This window comes from Tarenaya hassleriana, unplaced genomic scaffold (assembly GCF_000463585.1).
Source record: "Tarenaya hassleriana unplaced genomic scaffold, ASM46358v1 Cleome15, whole genome shotgun sequence".
Classification (NCBI taxonomy): Eukaryota; Viridiplantae; Streptophyta; class Magnoliopsida; order Brassicales; family Cleomaceae; genus Tarenaya; species Tarenaya hassleriana.
The window spans coordinates 1162322-1175891 of record NW_010964923.1 but is presented as its reverse complement, the minus strand read 5'-3'; the positions used below and the strand labels follow the sequence as shown (position 1 = coordinate 1175891).

Genomic DNA, 13570 nt, shown 5'->3' with positions numbered 1-13570 from the left:
ATGAAAGTGTAAATTATACATAATATATGTTGAAGGGAAAAAAAAATATCTAAAGATTTGACAAATCAAGGTGAATATTAGACTCAAGGTTGGTTGTACCGCAATGGTTACGGTTGCGGGTGACGACGTTTTCAGAGCCGTTGATAGCGATTATGAATGATAAATACTGACTGGTTGATAAGTTGATGTTGGCAGCGATTGCGGGTGAGTACGGCTAGAAGTGAATAGTTCGTTGCGGTTGCGCGCGATTGCGTTTTGATATAAATTATAAAAAAAATATTATTTTAAAATAATTTTATAATAATTTTAATCGAATTTTTAGTATCATTTGATAAAAATTATTTACTAAATTTATAATAATTAAATAATAAATTTAAAATATAAATATCATCAATTTAATTTATTTTAAGTAAAAAAAATAATTCTATTATAATTTTTTTTTAAAATAATCATTATTAAATCTAAAAAGTATACTATTATATATTTTTTATTAAAATATAATCCTAAAAAATAATATCAAATCATAACACTAAACAACATTAATTATCATATATATATATATTAGAGTTTTATATAATTTTTTATGAGGATATTTTAGTTTTTTTGTCAAAACGCCAGAAACCGTTACCAAAACGCAAGGTAGATGCTGCGATTAGAAAACACAAGTTTGGCTGCAGTTGCAGATGGTTGCGGTTCAACCAGTCAGTTTTTAAATCGTCTGCAACTGTCAGAAATCGCAACTGCTCCATTTGCGAGTAGCGGCTGTGCAACCAGTCGCTCCCTGTACCTATACATTGTTTATAGAATGAAACATTCGCCAAACTGCATATCCACCAAAAAATATTCTCATAATTTATCTTTACAATGAGGGTAAAATTCCAAAAAAACCTCCAACTTGTAAAAATATATACAAATAAACTTTTAACTTGAAAAATTATCAATCAATCATCGAACTTGTAACTTGTCACTTAATAAAACCTCAAACTTGCAAATTATTGTTCTAATAAACCTTTGACCGGTTTGACCACAATTTCGAACGATCGGAAATCCACGTATTGACGGATTGCTGATATCATTTTTTAAATTAAAATTGATAACATGTATTAGGTGACATCACCAATCCGTTAATACGTGGATTTTCGATCGCCTGAAATTGTGGTCAAACTGGTCAAAGGTTTAATAGAGCAATAATTTGCAAGTTCGAGGTTTTATTTAGTGACAAGTTACAAGTTCGGGGATTGATTGACAATTTTTTAAGTTGAAGGTTTATTTGTATATATTTTTGTAAGTTGGAGGTTTTTTAGGGGTTTTACCCTTACAATGACCAGTGACAAAGAGCAAACTCAGACATTTGGAAGAAAAAAAATCCAAACATTTTTTTTAATGACAATATTAGATTATTCGCATATAAATATAAATAAATACCGATATCTAATAGGTAATTAGATAGATAAAAATATTCTACATGCATAATTCATTCAAAATCTGGATTAAAAATAAATCCAAGATTTGACGTGTGGTTATATACGAATAATCTTACCTACATATGGATAGTATATATTATTAAATATTAGTTTCGACCATTACATAAAAAATAGCTATTTTTAATAATTTCTCAATAATACTCTATCTCAACAAACCATAAACGTTTGATTTCAGATTATATATTATTCTAATTTCAGATGATTTATCTAATAATATATAGAACTAATAATTATAAGCTTAATCAAAGCAAGGAGATATTAAATTTCTCCACCGTTTAATTTGTTCAAAAGAATGAGATTCTACGAAATTAATTCCACCAACTTTCGTTCCCAAATACCAAAAAAAAAAGAATTAAAAGAAGAAAAAAGAAACAAAAACAAAGTGAAAGCAAAAAGCAAAAGAAAGAGCACTAAACACACAAATCACACACACACACACTCTCTCTCTTTACCGCTCACCAAAGGCAAAATATGGCACTTCCCTTCACGTCTATCTCCCTCCTCTCCCTCCTCCTCCTCGTCCACGTCAGCAACCACCACCACCGGACCGCGGCCTACGCCATGTGGTGCGTGGCTCGGATCGACGCCACGAGCCAGGCGCTGCAGTCGGCCCTTGACTACGCATGCGCCACCGGCGCCGACTGCGCTCCGATCCAGCCGACCGGTCTGTGCTATCTCCCCAACACGATCCAGGCTCACTCCTCTTACGCCTTCAACAGCTATTTTCAACGCAGATCCATGGCACCTGGTTCTTGCTACTTCGCCGGTACTGCCACCCTCGCCAAAACTGATCCCAGTACGTCTCGGTTTCTTGTTAACCGGCCCGGTTTACGTTTTCGGTTTTCCCCTCCACTCACATATATACACACACATGGATAGATATAGTGTGTATATAATGGCTTTGAATGTAATAATAATTTTTTTTTTGTGTTTCTGATTTAGGTTATGGGTCTTGCGTGTATCCGAGCTCTTTGAGGTATGCGATATTTTCTACGTGTGTGCTTGCTTTGTGTAATATATATATATATATACGTACGCATCAACTTCTTTTAATTAGGATAATATTGAAATTAAACATTTTTATATGTTGCTGTCATATTATAATTATGTTTCATTATTTCTATGATATTTGATTACGTGATCTAGATTTTTATGCTGGGTTTCAAACTTTCAATATTTTCATAAACATTTTTTAAGTCTTTGGACCGTGGTTATATAAAAAAATATATAGATTTCTAAATATCGGTAAATTCTTTTTATGACAGAAAAAAGAGAGAAAATTCTTATTGTCTCCAAAGAATATATAAAAAAAAACTAAAGCTCGATCTTTTCTCGAGATGCGTTTTGAGCGTTGTCCCCTTTCTCTGTGTTCTATCCGCCATTTCTGGACCGTTGGATGCTCTTCATTGTCAAACACAAAAACATCCAACGGTCGTTATGATATGGGTCCCAGTGCCTTATCTGATGTGTCCTTTAAGTTTTGGTCAAAAGTTCAAAATACACAAATACACTAGTTTCTCTAACATCCATTACTATATTTTTATATAAACAATATTATTAAATTAAATATTTTTTTTTAAATTCGTACATCGACGAACTTTTTTATTCAACAACAATAAAATAAAATTATAATACTATTTCAAATAAATGCTTATTAGATAAATACATTACACTAGCTATAAAAATTGGAATTGTTATACTCATCCCAAAAACATTGAATAAGTGAATAATTGTAATAATTGTAAACATTGTAATTGATATATATATATATATATATATAGTTTTGAAAATCATTATATATTTTTAATTTTTTGTTAATTATGTGGTAAATTAAATTATTTCAACTATTTATTTCAAACTGGAAAATTGAATTTGTAGATGAAAAATATACTTTCCAAATGACCTTTTTTTCTAGAATATGATGAATTAGATTTTTTTTATAAATATCTTATGAAACTATTGTGAATATCGACATATATATATATATATATATATTAATTTTACGTCTTGTTATCTCTTAGTGCATTTGATTTGCCTTTTATCAACGTAATATTAATAATCACAAAACTGATTTTCTTCTCGTCACATTAAGATTTTCTCCATACCGTTTGTTTTTTGTTGGCGCTGTTTGTATAAGTTGGTGTTTTATTTCTTAAAGTATTTTATATTTTATTTATTTTAGTTGTTAGAACAATACTAATTATGAAATAAAAGGTATCAATAATTAATAACTAAATCAAATTTACAAAAGCTCTTGTCTTGTTGGACCGGACCACTTCCTTTACATTTTTCTTAACGAAGAAGCCAACAATTCGATCCATTTATCATTCTTTGCTGCTTTCCTACGAATATTTAAATGAATTTCTTTTCTTCAACATGCACCGTTTCCCCAATTTAATACACAAACATTCAAAATTGTTTTTTTCCATGAAATATAGGTTGTATTCACTTAATACTTTTTCAAATTTTATACATAATTATATTGATAAAATTTCATTGTAGGCAAAAAATGAACTGTTATAATAAATAAATAAAGTATATGTTAATTTAAATTAAACTATAAACTATTAAAGTTACAAAAACCTAATTACAAGGAATTGATTGTGTTAAAATTAAAGAATCGAGAGTAGCACTTAAAAATTGTTTCAACTTCGGCACATTCTTAAAATTGGTACATCCATATTTTTAAAAAAAAAAACAATTTCTTGTTAATCATCTAAATTAGAAATTTTTATGTGTGAATGTTTTTTCATCAAAGTTCTTGATTTCGATCCAAGTTCTTGAATCGTTTGTAATATATATATCTTCCAGCACCGCCGGAGGAACACCGGCGACGACAACGACGTTCGGAGGAACACCGACCACGACGATCACCGGAAACAATCCTACCACGACATTAACACCACCTACGACCACATCGCCGGTCGGAAACGGCCTGACTCCGCCGGGAACCACCGCGCCGCCGTTCACCCCGTCGACCAGCACCACCGACGAATCCGAAGCCTCATCGAACATCTGCATGAGGACACGTGTAACATTATTATGCTCGGTATTAATGGCTGTGATTTTGTTTTAGGTTATAGAAGAAAGCATTTATTGGTTTAGATTTAATGCGACGAGGTATAAAACTACGCAAGTTTTGTGGTGGGATCAGAAGGTCGTTTGGTATTTGTCCTTTACAGGCAAAAAAATTTATTGGAACCCTCGGGATCTTACAGAGGGTTCTGATCATAGAATTATTAGACATATTTATTTATTTTTAATTTTACTTCTTATGTTAATCTTTTTGTTCAAGGGTTATAACATGTTGTCTGTACAGTCCCTATTTGATAACTTTTTTTACTTATATATATAAACACGTATACAAAAAAAAAAGGAAATAAAAAATGTCATAGAATGAATAAAATTAGGATTTTTTAAATTAAAGTTTATTAGAAAATATGAAGAATTTCAGTTTCTATAGAATTTAGATGTTAGTGTGTTTCCTATTTAAATTGTATTTATATATTTTTATTATTAAGATATGAATTAGGAATTATAGTGGGAGAAAACTATCTCATTCGATTATCAATAATATAACAACGTTTTATTTCGTAAATTTTAACATGGTATCAGTTTGAAGTTTTATTAGTTTTCAGAAAAGGGTGATGATTGAAGACGATGATGAAGATGGCGATATACCGTATCCGTCAGTGATATGATTTTGAAGGATTTTGATTTAAAAAATAATAAATTAGTAGTGTGGTTTTCGCTGATTTCTTTTTGTTTTTTCTTTTAGTTTTGATTTGTTTTCTCTCATTACTTTTCCAAATCGACAAAGATGTTTAATCTTAATTCTTTCTGTCGGATATAGTTTTGTCAGCGAACGATTTTTTTTTTTTGCGTAATTACATATTTGCACCGTCGTCGTTCGTTTGATTATAGTTTTGTCAGTAAACGATTCTTTTCTGCGTAGTTGGTTGTAGTACCACGTTCGTTTGTTTTTTTTTAGTCTTTCTCCAACGGTTGAGGATATAGTCGATCCCAAGGGTGGTGTAAAACCTAAATCAAAATTTGAAGATCGTCCAATACACGTTTGAGTTTGAGGGCAGTATTGGGAAATATAAAGAGTTTCAGTTCCTATAAAATTTAGATAATTAGTGTGTTTCCTGTTTAGATTGTATTTATCTATTCTTATCATTAAGATATGAATTAGAAAGTATGTTGTATATTTAAAAGCAAAGATTTATTCCGCAAATCTTGACAAATTTACTTATTCCTAATCCTTTTATAATTAAGCTTATCTTCCTAATATCTACATTATAAGACCAGCCTTAGATTCGAGAGAAACTCAACACAGAAGGAGAAAAAGAAGAAGAAACATGAGAAACCCTAATGACAGAAAATCTCGCAAGGAGAAGAACACAAACGGACATGGAAAGAGATCGGTTCGTAATGATCAGATCATGAAAAGGGACAAGAAAACCGGAAGATTCGTGAAGATGATGGACGATAAAGAATCTGAAAAACACGACACTTCGGCCGATGAGTTGATGTTTTCACGTAGAACAAACAAAAAGTCGATGCTCGAGAAAGCAGTGGACTTCATTAACAGAGTGAAGAAACGTAGCCTTGTCACTAAACGCGACTACGATTCAGAACGCTGCAGCGGCGGTGGCGATATGTACGCTGCGTTTGTGAAAGCGTTGGTGAGATTCAAAGAGCAAGAAGGGTACTACGGTTGTGCCGAGTTGGAGTATCTCAGAGGGGAAGTGGACGTGATTTTCAGCGGTTGCCCCGATCTGATGGACGAGTTCACTCGGTTCCTGTTCGAATTTTGTGACAGCGATTCGTACTTATAATCATGGAAAAAAATTTACGAAGATCCGTTGTTGGGAATCGAAACCCTAGATTTCGGGATTCGTATAGGGTTTCTTGGAGGAAAAGGAAGATTCACCGGATGTATTGTTTCAGGTTTGACGAAACTTGCGTTCCAAGTCATTTGACCTACCTTGCGTAGTACGCAAAAGGAGAAGATTGACGAACACATGGACTAAAAAGAGAAGTACAAGGGTTGATGAAGAACAGGGTCGTGTTTTTTTTTTAATAAAAATAAATAAAGTTAGTGCAGAAGAAAAAACATAAATTAATTCTTCTGGGTTATTTTTTTTAATTTTTTAAAATTTGAATTTCTTTTAAGAAATTTTACTAATTGATTGAATAGGCACCGATCGTTTTTTTCTTAACCATTTATATAATCGGGTAATTAAACAAATTTGTTATATATTCAAACAAACAAAACCCTAAATCTTGAATTAATATTCAAAAGGCTAATATATTTGTTGTTAACTGCTTTAATCGTTATCCGGTTTCTAATATTACTGTTTTAATCATCAAAGTTAATTAATCTATATGATCTTGTTGTTCCTCAAATTCTATTTAACAAATACTAATCATAATTAGCGTACATCAATTATAGATGTTCTGTTCAATTTGTATGTATTAATAATTTCCAACTAAAAAACCGATCTTAATGAAACTAATATGTTCAGTAATATTTTTTTAAGACCACAACGTTGAATTAAATTGTTACGAAATCGAACAAAAGCCTTGAATGGAAGAAGTTTTTTGAATTTTTAAAATCCAAAAATCATAAAAATTGATAATGAAATTTTCATCAAATTAATTTTTTACAAACTTGAAAAGTAAATTTGATGAAAAAAAAACTTAAAAACTCTATTTTTTTATATTTACAAAAAACAAAAATTTTAAACGAAAATAAAAAACAAAAAACTAAAGTAAAAAATTCAAAATAAAAACTACGCCAAGCCTAAGTGAATAACTTGGGGTATTTTAGCACAAATGGAAAGCTAGGGATCAAATTGTTATATATGGAGGAAAATGTAGGGGTTCTTTGTAAGTATTGAGAGCTAGGGATCAAAATTAGATACATATATTTTTGTAGAAACAGAGTCCGATTTGTCTCCGGTTTAATTTGGTTTGGTTCGCTTGATTTTTTTAAATAAAGATTTATTTATTTTCTGTTCGTTTTTTAAGAAAAGAAAAAGAAAAAGAAAATGCCCCAGCACGTGATCTAGCCTCTCTGTCTCCGATCGAAGACTCCTGGCCGTAGCAATCAATCAATCATCGACTCAGAGAGTTTGAATCTGCCGGAATCTATGGCGAAGAAGGGTGTTCCCGATTGGCTCAACAGCTCCATGTGGTCCACTTCCGGTGACGATCGTCTCCTCCGCCACTCCTCCTCCGCTTCCGTTTCTCCTCCCACCGTTGAGCCGATTCCGTCGCCGTCACCGCCGCTCCGTGTTCCTCCTCCGTCCGTGAAGACCGCTGCGACAGATCCGCCGCTTCCTGCTCCTCCTCCGATGAAGACAGAGACGAATGATCAGCGGAATGGAAGTGGTAACGGCGGAGGTGAAGGTCGAGCTCCGGCGGCTTCTCCTGCAGAGGATGTTTCTCGGCAAGCGCAGATCATGGCGGAGGTTGTTAGTGAGGCTTTTTCTGTTCCCGAGAGGAATGCAACCTCGTATTTGTGTATCTGGGCTTGCAGTTTTGTTTATTGTTTGTGTTGTTTTTCCTTTATCTGGATGTTTTTAGTTATCAAAGAAGGTGATAAACATGAAGGAATTGAGGAAACTAGCTTCTCAAGGTCTACCTGATCATGCTGGGATTCGCTCCAATGTCTGGAAGGTAACGTGTTTTGGGGACTTTTCAATTAGGCTCATTGATTTTGGTAAGAAGATGAAAGAACCTTGTTGAAAATTTCGCCTTTGTAAGTGAACTTACAGAGGAGAGAAATGTATGATCCGCAACTGTTAGTTTGCCAATAACGATGTAGTCTAGTTCTGATTTCTTCTGTTCCTTGAAATCTGATAGTCCTTCCACAGACTGACTTGAAGTCTACGGTGCATTATGTAAGAATCAATTTGGCTTTTCAGATTTTGTTTTGAAACGAAATAGAAAATCAAGGATTTTCATTGCCCATTATGTCAGTTTCTGCTTGAGATTGTTCTATTGACTGTGTGGCAGCTCTTACTGGGTTATCTGCCACCTGATCGCTCCTTATGGCCTTCTGAGTTGGCTAAGAAACGGTCACAGTACAAGCAGTTCAAAGAGGAGCTTCTAATGAACCCTGTAAGTCCACTTTTGCGGTTCGACACTTGTTCGCTGTAATGATTGCGTGCATTTCTTGCTATTTTTGAACGTGAGGAAAGCATAACTGGTGTATACAGTCTTTTGCATTCTTTGACCATACGGAGAGAGATACAACCAAACTTCTGATCGGAGCGGACACTGTTCTGAAAGCATGATTGTTAGCTTGATGTAGTTGCTACAGAGCTTCATACCCGTCACTAGAGCTAAAAGCGTGTGGTTGGTAGTGGGCATTGATAAAAGGTTATACCTGTCATTTGGTTAATGTCTTTGTTGAATTGAGTTTTTCACCCTCTTTTGACAAAGCATGAAAGTAGTTAGAACATTTAAGTTTGCAACTCGTAGAACAATATTGGACATGGGAATTCGAGAGCTAAGCAGCATTATATCTTGCATTTGACTAGGCAGAATGATGTAGGATCCTTCAATGTGAGACCATTGAGGTACTCTTAGAAGTGATAAGGGCATTGACGGTATTTAGGTGCTTATGTAACTGTTCCACTGCCCTTTCCTTGTGCCTTTTTTGTTTTTGTTTTCAATTTAAGATTACTTTTGGTTTGCTAAATGTTTTTGTGGCTAGCTAGTCAGAAATATCAAGGAGATTGGATAAATCAAAGGGTAGTGCGAGTAATGAGCCAAAAACTGAAGGCAGTGGTGTCCTTTCAAGGTCAGAGATAACTCATGAAGATCACCCCTTAAGTCTTGGAACAACAAGCATGTGGCATAAATTTTTCAAGGTATTTGTTGGACAAACGTGATGATAGATTTTTCAAGGTATAATTTATAAGGAAACTAGTCTTGTAATAGGTTACTATAACTTGCAATACCACTTATGTAAGAACCTGCAAAATGAAGCTTCTAATCTCAACTTTAATACTGTTTAGGACTCAGAAACCATGGAACAGATTGACCGAGATGTAATGCGCACTCATCCAGATATGCACTTTTTCTCTGGGGATTCTGTAGCTACAAAATCTAATCAGGTCAGATTTTTTCCCCCTTCTTTATTTACTTGTATTGACAGTCTTTGTGGCCTATTAACACATGTTCATTGATAGATTTGTGGGTTGATTAAAATGTCTAACACGTGTTCAGGATGCTTTGAAGAACATCTTGAACATTTTTGCAAAGTTGAATCCTGGTATCAGATATGTTCAAGGGATGAACGAGATATTGGCACCCATTTTCTACATATTTAAGAACGACCCAGATGGAGGAAATTCAGTGAGTACATGTACACTTCAGATGTACCTTTTTCTTAATCTATCTATACCCGAATTTTCTGACATTCTTTTATGATATGCTCCTTTCTCTTACTGTTGACCTTTTAAGTTATGCAGGCCCATGCTGAATCAGATGCATTTTTCTGTTTTGTTGAATTGATGAGTGGGTTTCGGGATAATTTTTGTCAACAACTGGACAACAGTGTCGTCGGTATTCGTTCCACTATCACAAGGCTGTCACAGCTCTTGAAGGAACATGATGAAGAACTTTGGCGTCATCTAGAGGTCACAACTAAAGTAAGTTATCTCAAGAAACCATTACAATTCCTTTTCCCTCTTGATATATTCTCTTAATCATTTCGGGCAGTGGTGGCCATTGAAACTTGTGCATACATTTTCAGATAAATCCACAATTTTACGCATTCAGATGGATCACTCTCCTCCTGACCCAGGAGTTCAACTTTGCGGACAGCCTCCGGATTTGGGACACTCTTCTGAGTGACCCTGAGGGTCCTCAGGTAATGTACAGTTTGTTACCATCCAGCTTCCGTTAAAAGTTTTTATTTTTATTTTATACTGAACAGAGGATGCGTCAAACAAAGGTCTATCGCTGAAAATCATTCTCTTGCGGGTCTTAGGCTAATGATTTCTATAGCTTCGTTCATCTGGATGAAAAATTAAGATTTCTCAAGGTTTTTGAAAGATACAGGATGAAATGGACACTTTTCCATGTTTCTACTATATGTTTCACTGGGAACAGTATAGTATATCTGTGGCTGATCTATGTGACGTCAAGCATATGCATGCAGGTCACATTTAGCCGACAGTTCAGGAAATGAATCCCGATCTGAAATCTTATTGTTCTGATTGTCTGATTTTGGAGGTCTCATTGCAGTGATTATAAAACTAACAGAAAGTTACTTGATATGAGACGAGTAATATAACCCGGGAAAGAGATCTAACAGATTACATGTAATTGCAGGAGACACTGCTTCGAATTTGCTGTGCAATGTTGATTCTAGTTCGAAGACGTCTTCTTGCTGGAGATTTCACATCAGACCTCAAACTTCTTCAGAACTATCCTCCCACAAACATCAGTCATATGTTGTATGTCGCGGACAAGTTGCGTAACTAAGTCTTCAGGTTAATTACTAACAAAGTGCACTCATCCTCTTGTCTTCTACGTTTTTTGTTATTTGAATCCATGATCTTCCTTTCTGTATATTACCGATTTCTGTGTAAATGTGTTAGCTTTCTAAGAAATCCGAAATTTGTAACCTCTTGGATAGGAAACTTTCATAGCTTGGTGGATGGATAGAGATTTGGATGCAAACTTCTGACATATTTGTTTGAGGATCTGCCTCCTTGCTTGGATTTTCCGTTATTAATAAATTCACAGAACTCTTTTGAGTTTATGTAGGTGCTTTGTGGAATAACCGAAAACCTTTTACATCTGTGTCTAATGGAGTCAGAGCCCAAATCACGAAGCCTCTAAAGGGAAAGCGAGAAAGAAAAGAAAAGATCTCGGAATTGCTTTCCTGCTCGGGTCACAATATCTTTAGCTTATCGGAGTGTCCAACAAAGGTTCTATTCCAGACGGGTTTCTGATCTTCGAGGAAAAGGTCCAACTCCCGCAACTTCTGCCTCAGACGAGGTAAGATCACACTTAAAGCCTTTTCCGGTTTTCGTTTCACTTCTTCCACGGCTTCCTCCCCCTGTTTTCCATACAACTGTTCTATGCATCTGTAGCACATCACTCCTAAATCTTTCATTTTCATCTCCCCTCTCAGAACCTTTTCCGCCTCCTCCGCTGTTCTTTGCAGAGTTCCTCTCAGCATGTCTGCTTCGTACATTTCATCTTCGCATTTGATCATCGCCTTTTTGTCATGACTTAGTCTCTTTCGGTTCCGAAATCTTCGGCTCATCTTTCCCACTGACATGTACTTGTTGTTCAGTTCTGGATCCTGTTCTTCCGGCCTGTCTTCCTCCGGGATAAGCCTATAGCTGGGGGTGACCTGTTCCGGATCTCGACCCGGACTTGATTTACTCCTTTTCTTCGAGGATCTTTGCCGAGATAAATCCTCGGTATCGGGTATAATCTCTAGAATCATCTTTATCAGTTCGGGTTTTGACATTTTCATAAACTCTTGGTACATTCGTTTCTTCTTTCCCTCTAAACCATTCTTGTTTAGCTTACCCATCTTCTTGTCATCATCTTCTTTCCGGACCTTGTCATGCCCATCATGCTCATCGTTATGATGATCTTGATGGTCATCTCTGTTTCCATTCTTCTTGTCATCTACATGATCATCATCATTTCCATGATGATGATGGTTATGATGCCCATGATGATGGTTTCCTCTGATGCCATTGTCCGCCTCATCATCTCCATGAAGAGAATCCTTCGTCCCATCTCGGATTTCGCCTTCTTTGATATCTTCTTCTTCATCATCATCATTCCGATGGTTATGATGGTTATCACCATGGTAATGCCCCCCGCTCGTAATCTCTTCCTCATCATCATTATTACCATAATCATGATGATGGTTCCATCCTCGAATCTCGCCCTCCTTACTGTCACCATCACCATCAAGACACCCCTTCATCCCATCTCGGGTTTTGCCTTCTTGCTCTTCTTCTTTGCCCGTTTCTTCGGCTCGTGGGACCGAGAAATCGCTATGGACGGCTTCCCGGAACTGATTCTGAAGATCTTGGTCGTGTTGCAACAAAGGCAGAACAGATGCAACAAGTTGCGGTAACCCGATTCTGCGAAAACTATATTCTTGCATGAAGTGAAAATAAGATCTCAGTTTCTCGGGACTTAGCCGCTGCGATATCTTCATCGTTAGCTCTGTTGAATATAGCATCCGATGGGGAACCACCTCGACCTCTCTGTAGTTATTCTTTTTCTTCATCAATGGCGTATTTTTTCTGTGTTCCGTGCGCTTCAAGGAACCCAAAATGCCGTTCTTCTTCTCTAGGGTTTAAATTTAAAACCCTCGAACTGCTTCAGCCAAGTGCGATCTTCTTGGGGTTTCTTGTTTTGTGATTATTTAATTATTGGATTTTCTATTATATGGTTTTATTGCTTCCTCGGTTGGAAATATATTATTTTCGTATCAATGGTTTTTTTGAATTACAAAATAAAGTATGAAATTTATAGACGTTGGTTTATAAAATAGGGTGGGTTTAAAGAAATCGAGTTTATAGATATAAAATATTAGGCTGAAAATTTGAATTGGTAAAACATAGATTTTGATTGGTGGTTAATGGGGGAAAAGTTAATTAAATTCAAAGTTTTAAAGCTGGATCATCTGAAAATTAATTAAACCCATCTCTCTTAACTCACATATTTTATAGTTTTACATTTTCTAAATCTCTTAATAGTCAGTAAACTAAACCATAAACGCATACATCACTTTTAACGCAAACTCAACCTGTTGCTATAGAGGTTTAATTTAATTGAATTTAATTTAAAAAAGTCGGCAATATTCTAATGATGATTGAAGGTATTTAACCTCGTCAAATTCTTATTTATTTATTTATTTATTCATTTATTTTGACTTAGGAGCAAGTCAATCTCAATTTTTTTTCTGAAGATTACGTAACAAATCCAAAAGAAGAAGAAAAAGCATATAGGATTTGATATTTTAAACGAAATCATAATATATATATATATATATATATATATATATATATATATATATATAAAGA

General features: G+C 34.9%; 3 protein-coding genes across 7 annotated transcripts; 2 read left to right on the top strand and 1 right to left on the bottom strand.

Annotated features, from left to right (window-relative positions):
• Positions 1–1782: 1782 nt before the first annotated feature.
• LOC104808709 (PLASMODESMATA CALLOSE-BINDING PROTEIN 3) lies at positions 1783–4745 on the top strand. The gene is made up of 3 exons (XM_010534480.1): positions 1783–2280; positions 2427–2460; positions 4296–4745. Exons 1-3 carry the CDS (start codon positions 1956–1958, stop codon positions 4558–4560), a joined length of 624 nt encoding a protein of 207 aa, XP_010532782.1. The 5' UTR covers positions 1783–1955; the 3' UTR covers positions 4561–4745.
• A 2791-nt stretch (positions 4746–7536) lies between these two features.
• On the top strand, positions 7537–11406 carry LOC104808707 (TBC1 domain family member 13). Of its 5 annotated transcripts, none has more exons than XM_010534477.2 (10): positions 7537–7963; positions 8079–8171; positions 8511–8615; positions 9218–9370; positions 9518–9616; positions 9729–9867; positions 9966–10153; positions 10258–10374; positions 10839–10999; positions 11329–11406. In XM_010534477.2, exons 1-9 carry the CDS (start codon positions 7643–7645, stop codon positions 10989–10991), a joined length of 1368 nt encoding a protein of 455 aa, XP_010532779.1. In that variant the 5' UTR covers positions 7537–7642; the 3' UTR covers positions 10992–10999; positions 11329–11406. The 5 variants fall into 5 exon arrangements, with proteins under 5 accessions (XP_010532779.1, XP_010532777.1, XP_010532778.1 ...); XM_010534475.1 differs by having other exon boundaries at positions 11277–11369; XM_010534476.1 differs by lacking the exon at positions 11329–11406 and adding an exon at positions 11146–11271.
• LOC104808708 (sarcoplasmic reticulum histidine-rich calcium-binding protein-like) lies at positions 11329–13441 on the bottom strand. The gene has a single exon (XM_010534479.1). The coding sequence runs from the start codon at positions 12769–12771 to the stop codon at positions 11404–11406; it is 1368 nt and encodes a 455-aa protein (XP_010532781.1). The 5' UTR covers positions 12772–13441; the 3' UTR covers positions 11329–11403.
• Between the last annotated feature and the right edge of the window lie 129 nt (positions 13442–13570).

What these genes read in the sequence shown, in the direction of transcription:
- LOC104808709 (XM_010534480.1), top strand. Translation starts at nt 1,956, where the DNA reads ATGGCACTTCCCTTCACGTCTATCTCCCTCCTCTCCCTCCTCCTCCTC. An exon ending in CCTCGCCAAAACTGATCCCA is followed by an intron (nt 2,281 to 2,426) that starts GTACGTCTCGGT and finishes TTTCTGATTTAG; the next exon opens with GTTATGGGTCTTGCGTGTAT. An exon ending in GTGTATCCGAGCTCTTTGAG is followed by an intron (nt 2,461 to 4,295) that starts GTATGCGATATT and finishes TATATCTTCCAG; the next exon opens with CACCGCCGGAGGAACACCGG.
- LOC104808707 (XM_010534477.2), top strand. Translation starts at nt 7,643, where the DNA reads ATGGCGAAGAAGGGTGTTCCCGATTGGCTCAACAGCTCCATGTGGTCC. An exon ending in AGGAGCTTCTAATGAACCCT is followed by an intron (nt 8,616 to 9,217) that starts GTAAGTCCACTT and finishes GTGGCTAGCTAG; the next exon opens with TCAGAAATATCAAGGAGATT. An exon ending in GTGACCCTGAGGGTCCTCAG is followed by an intron (nt 10,375 to 10,838) that starts GTAATGTACAGT and finishes ATGTAATTGCAG; the next exon opens with GAGACACTGCTTCGAATTTG.
- LOC104808708 (XM_010534479.1), bottom strand. Translation starts at nt 12,771, where the DNA reads ATGAAGAAAAAGAATAACTACAGAGAGGTCGAGGTGGTTCCCCATCGG.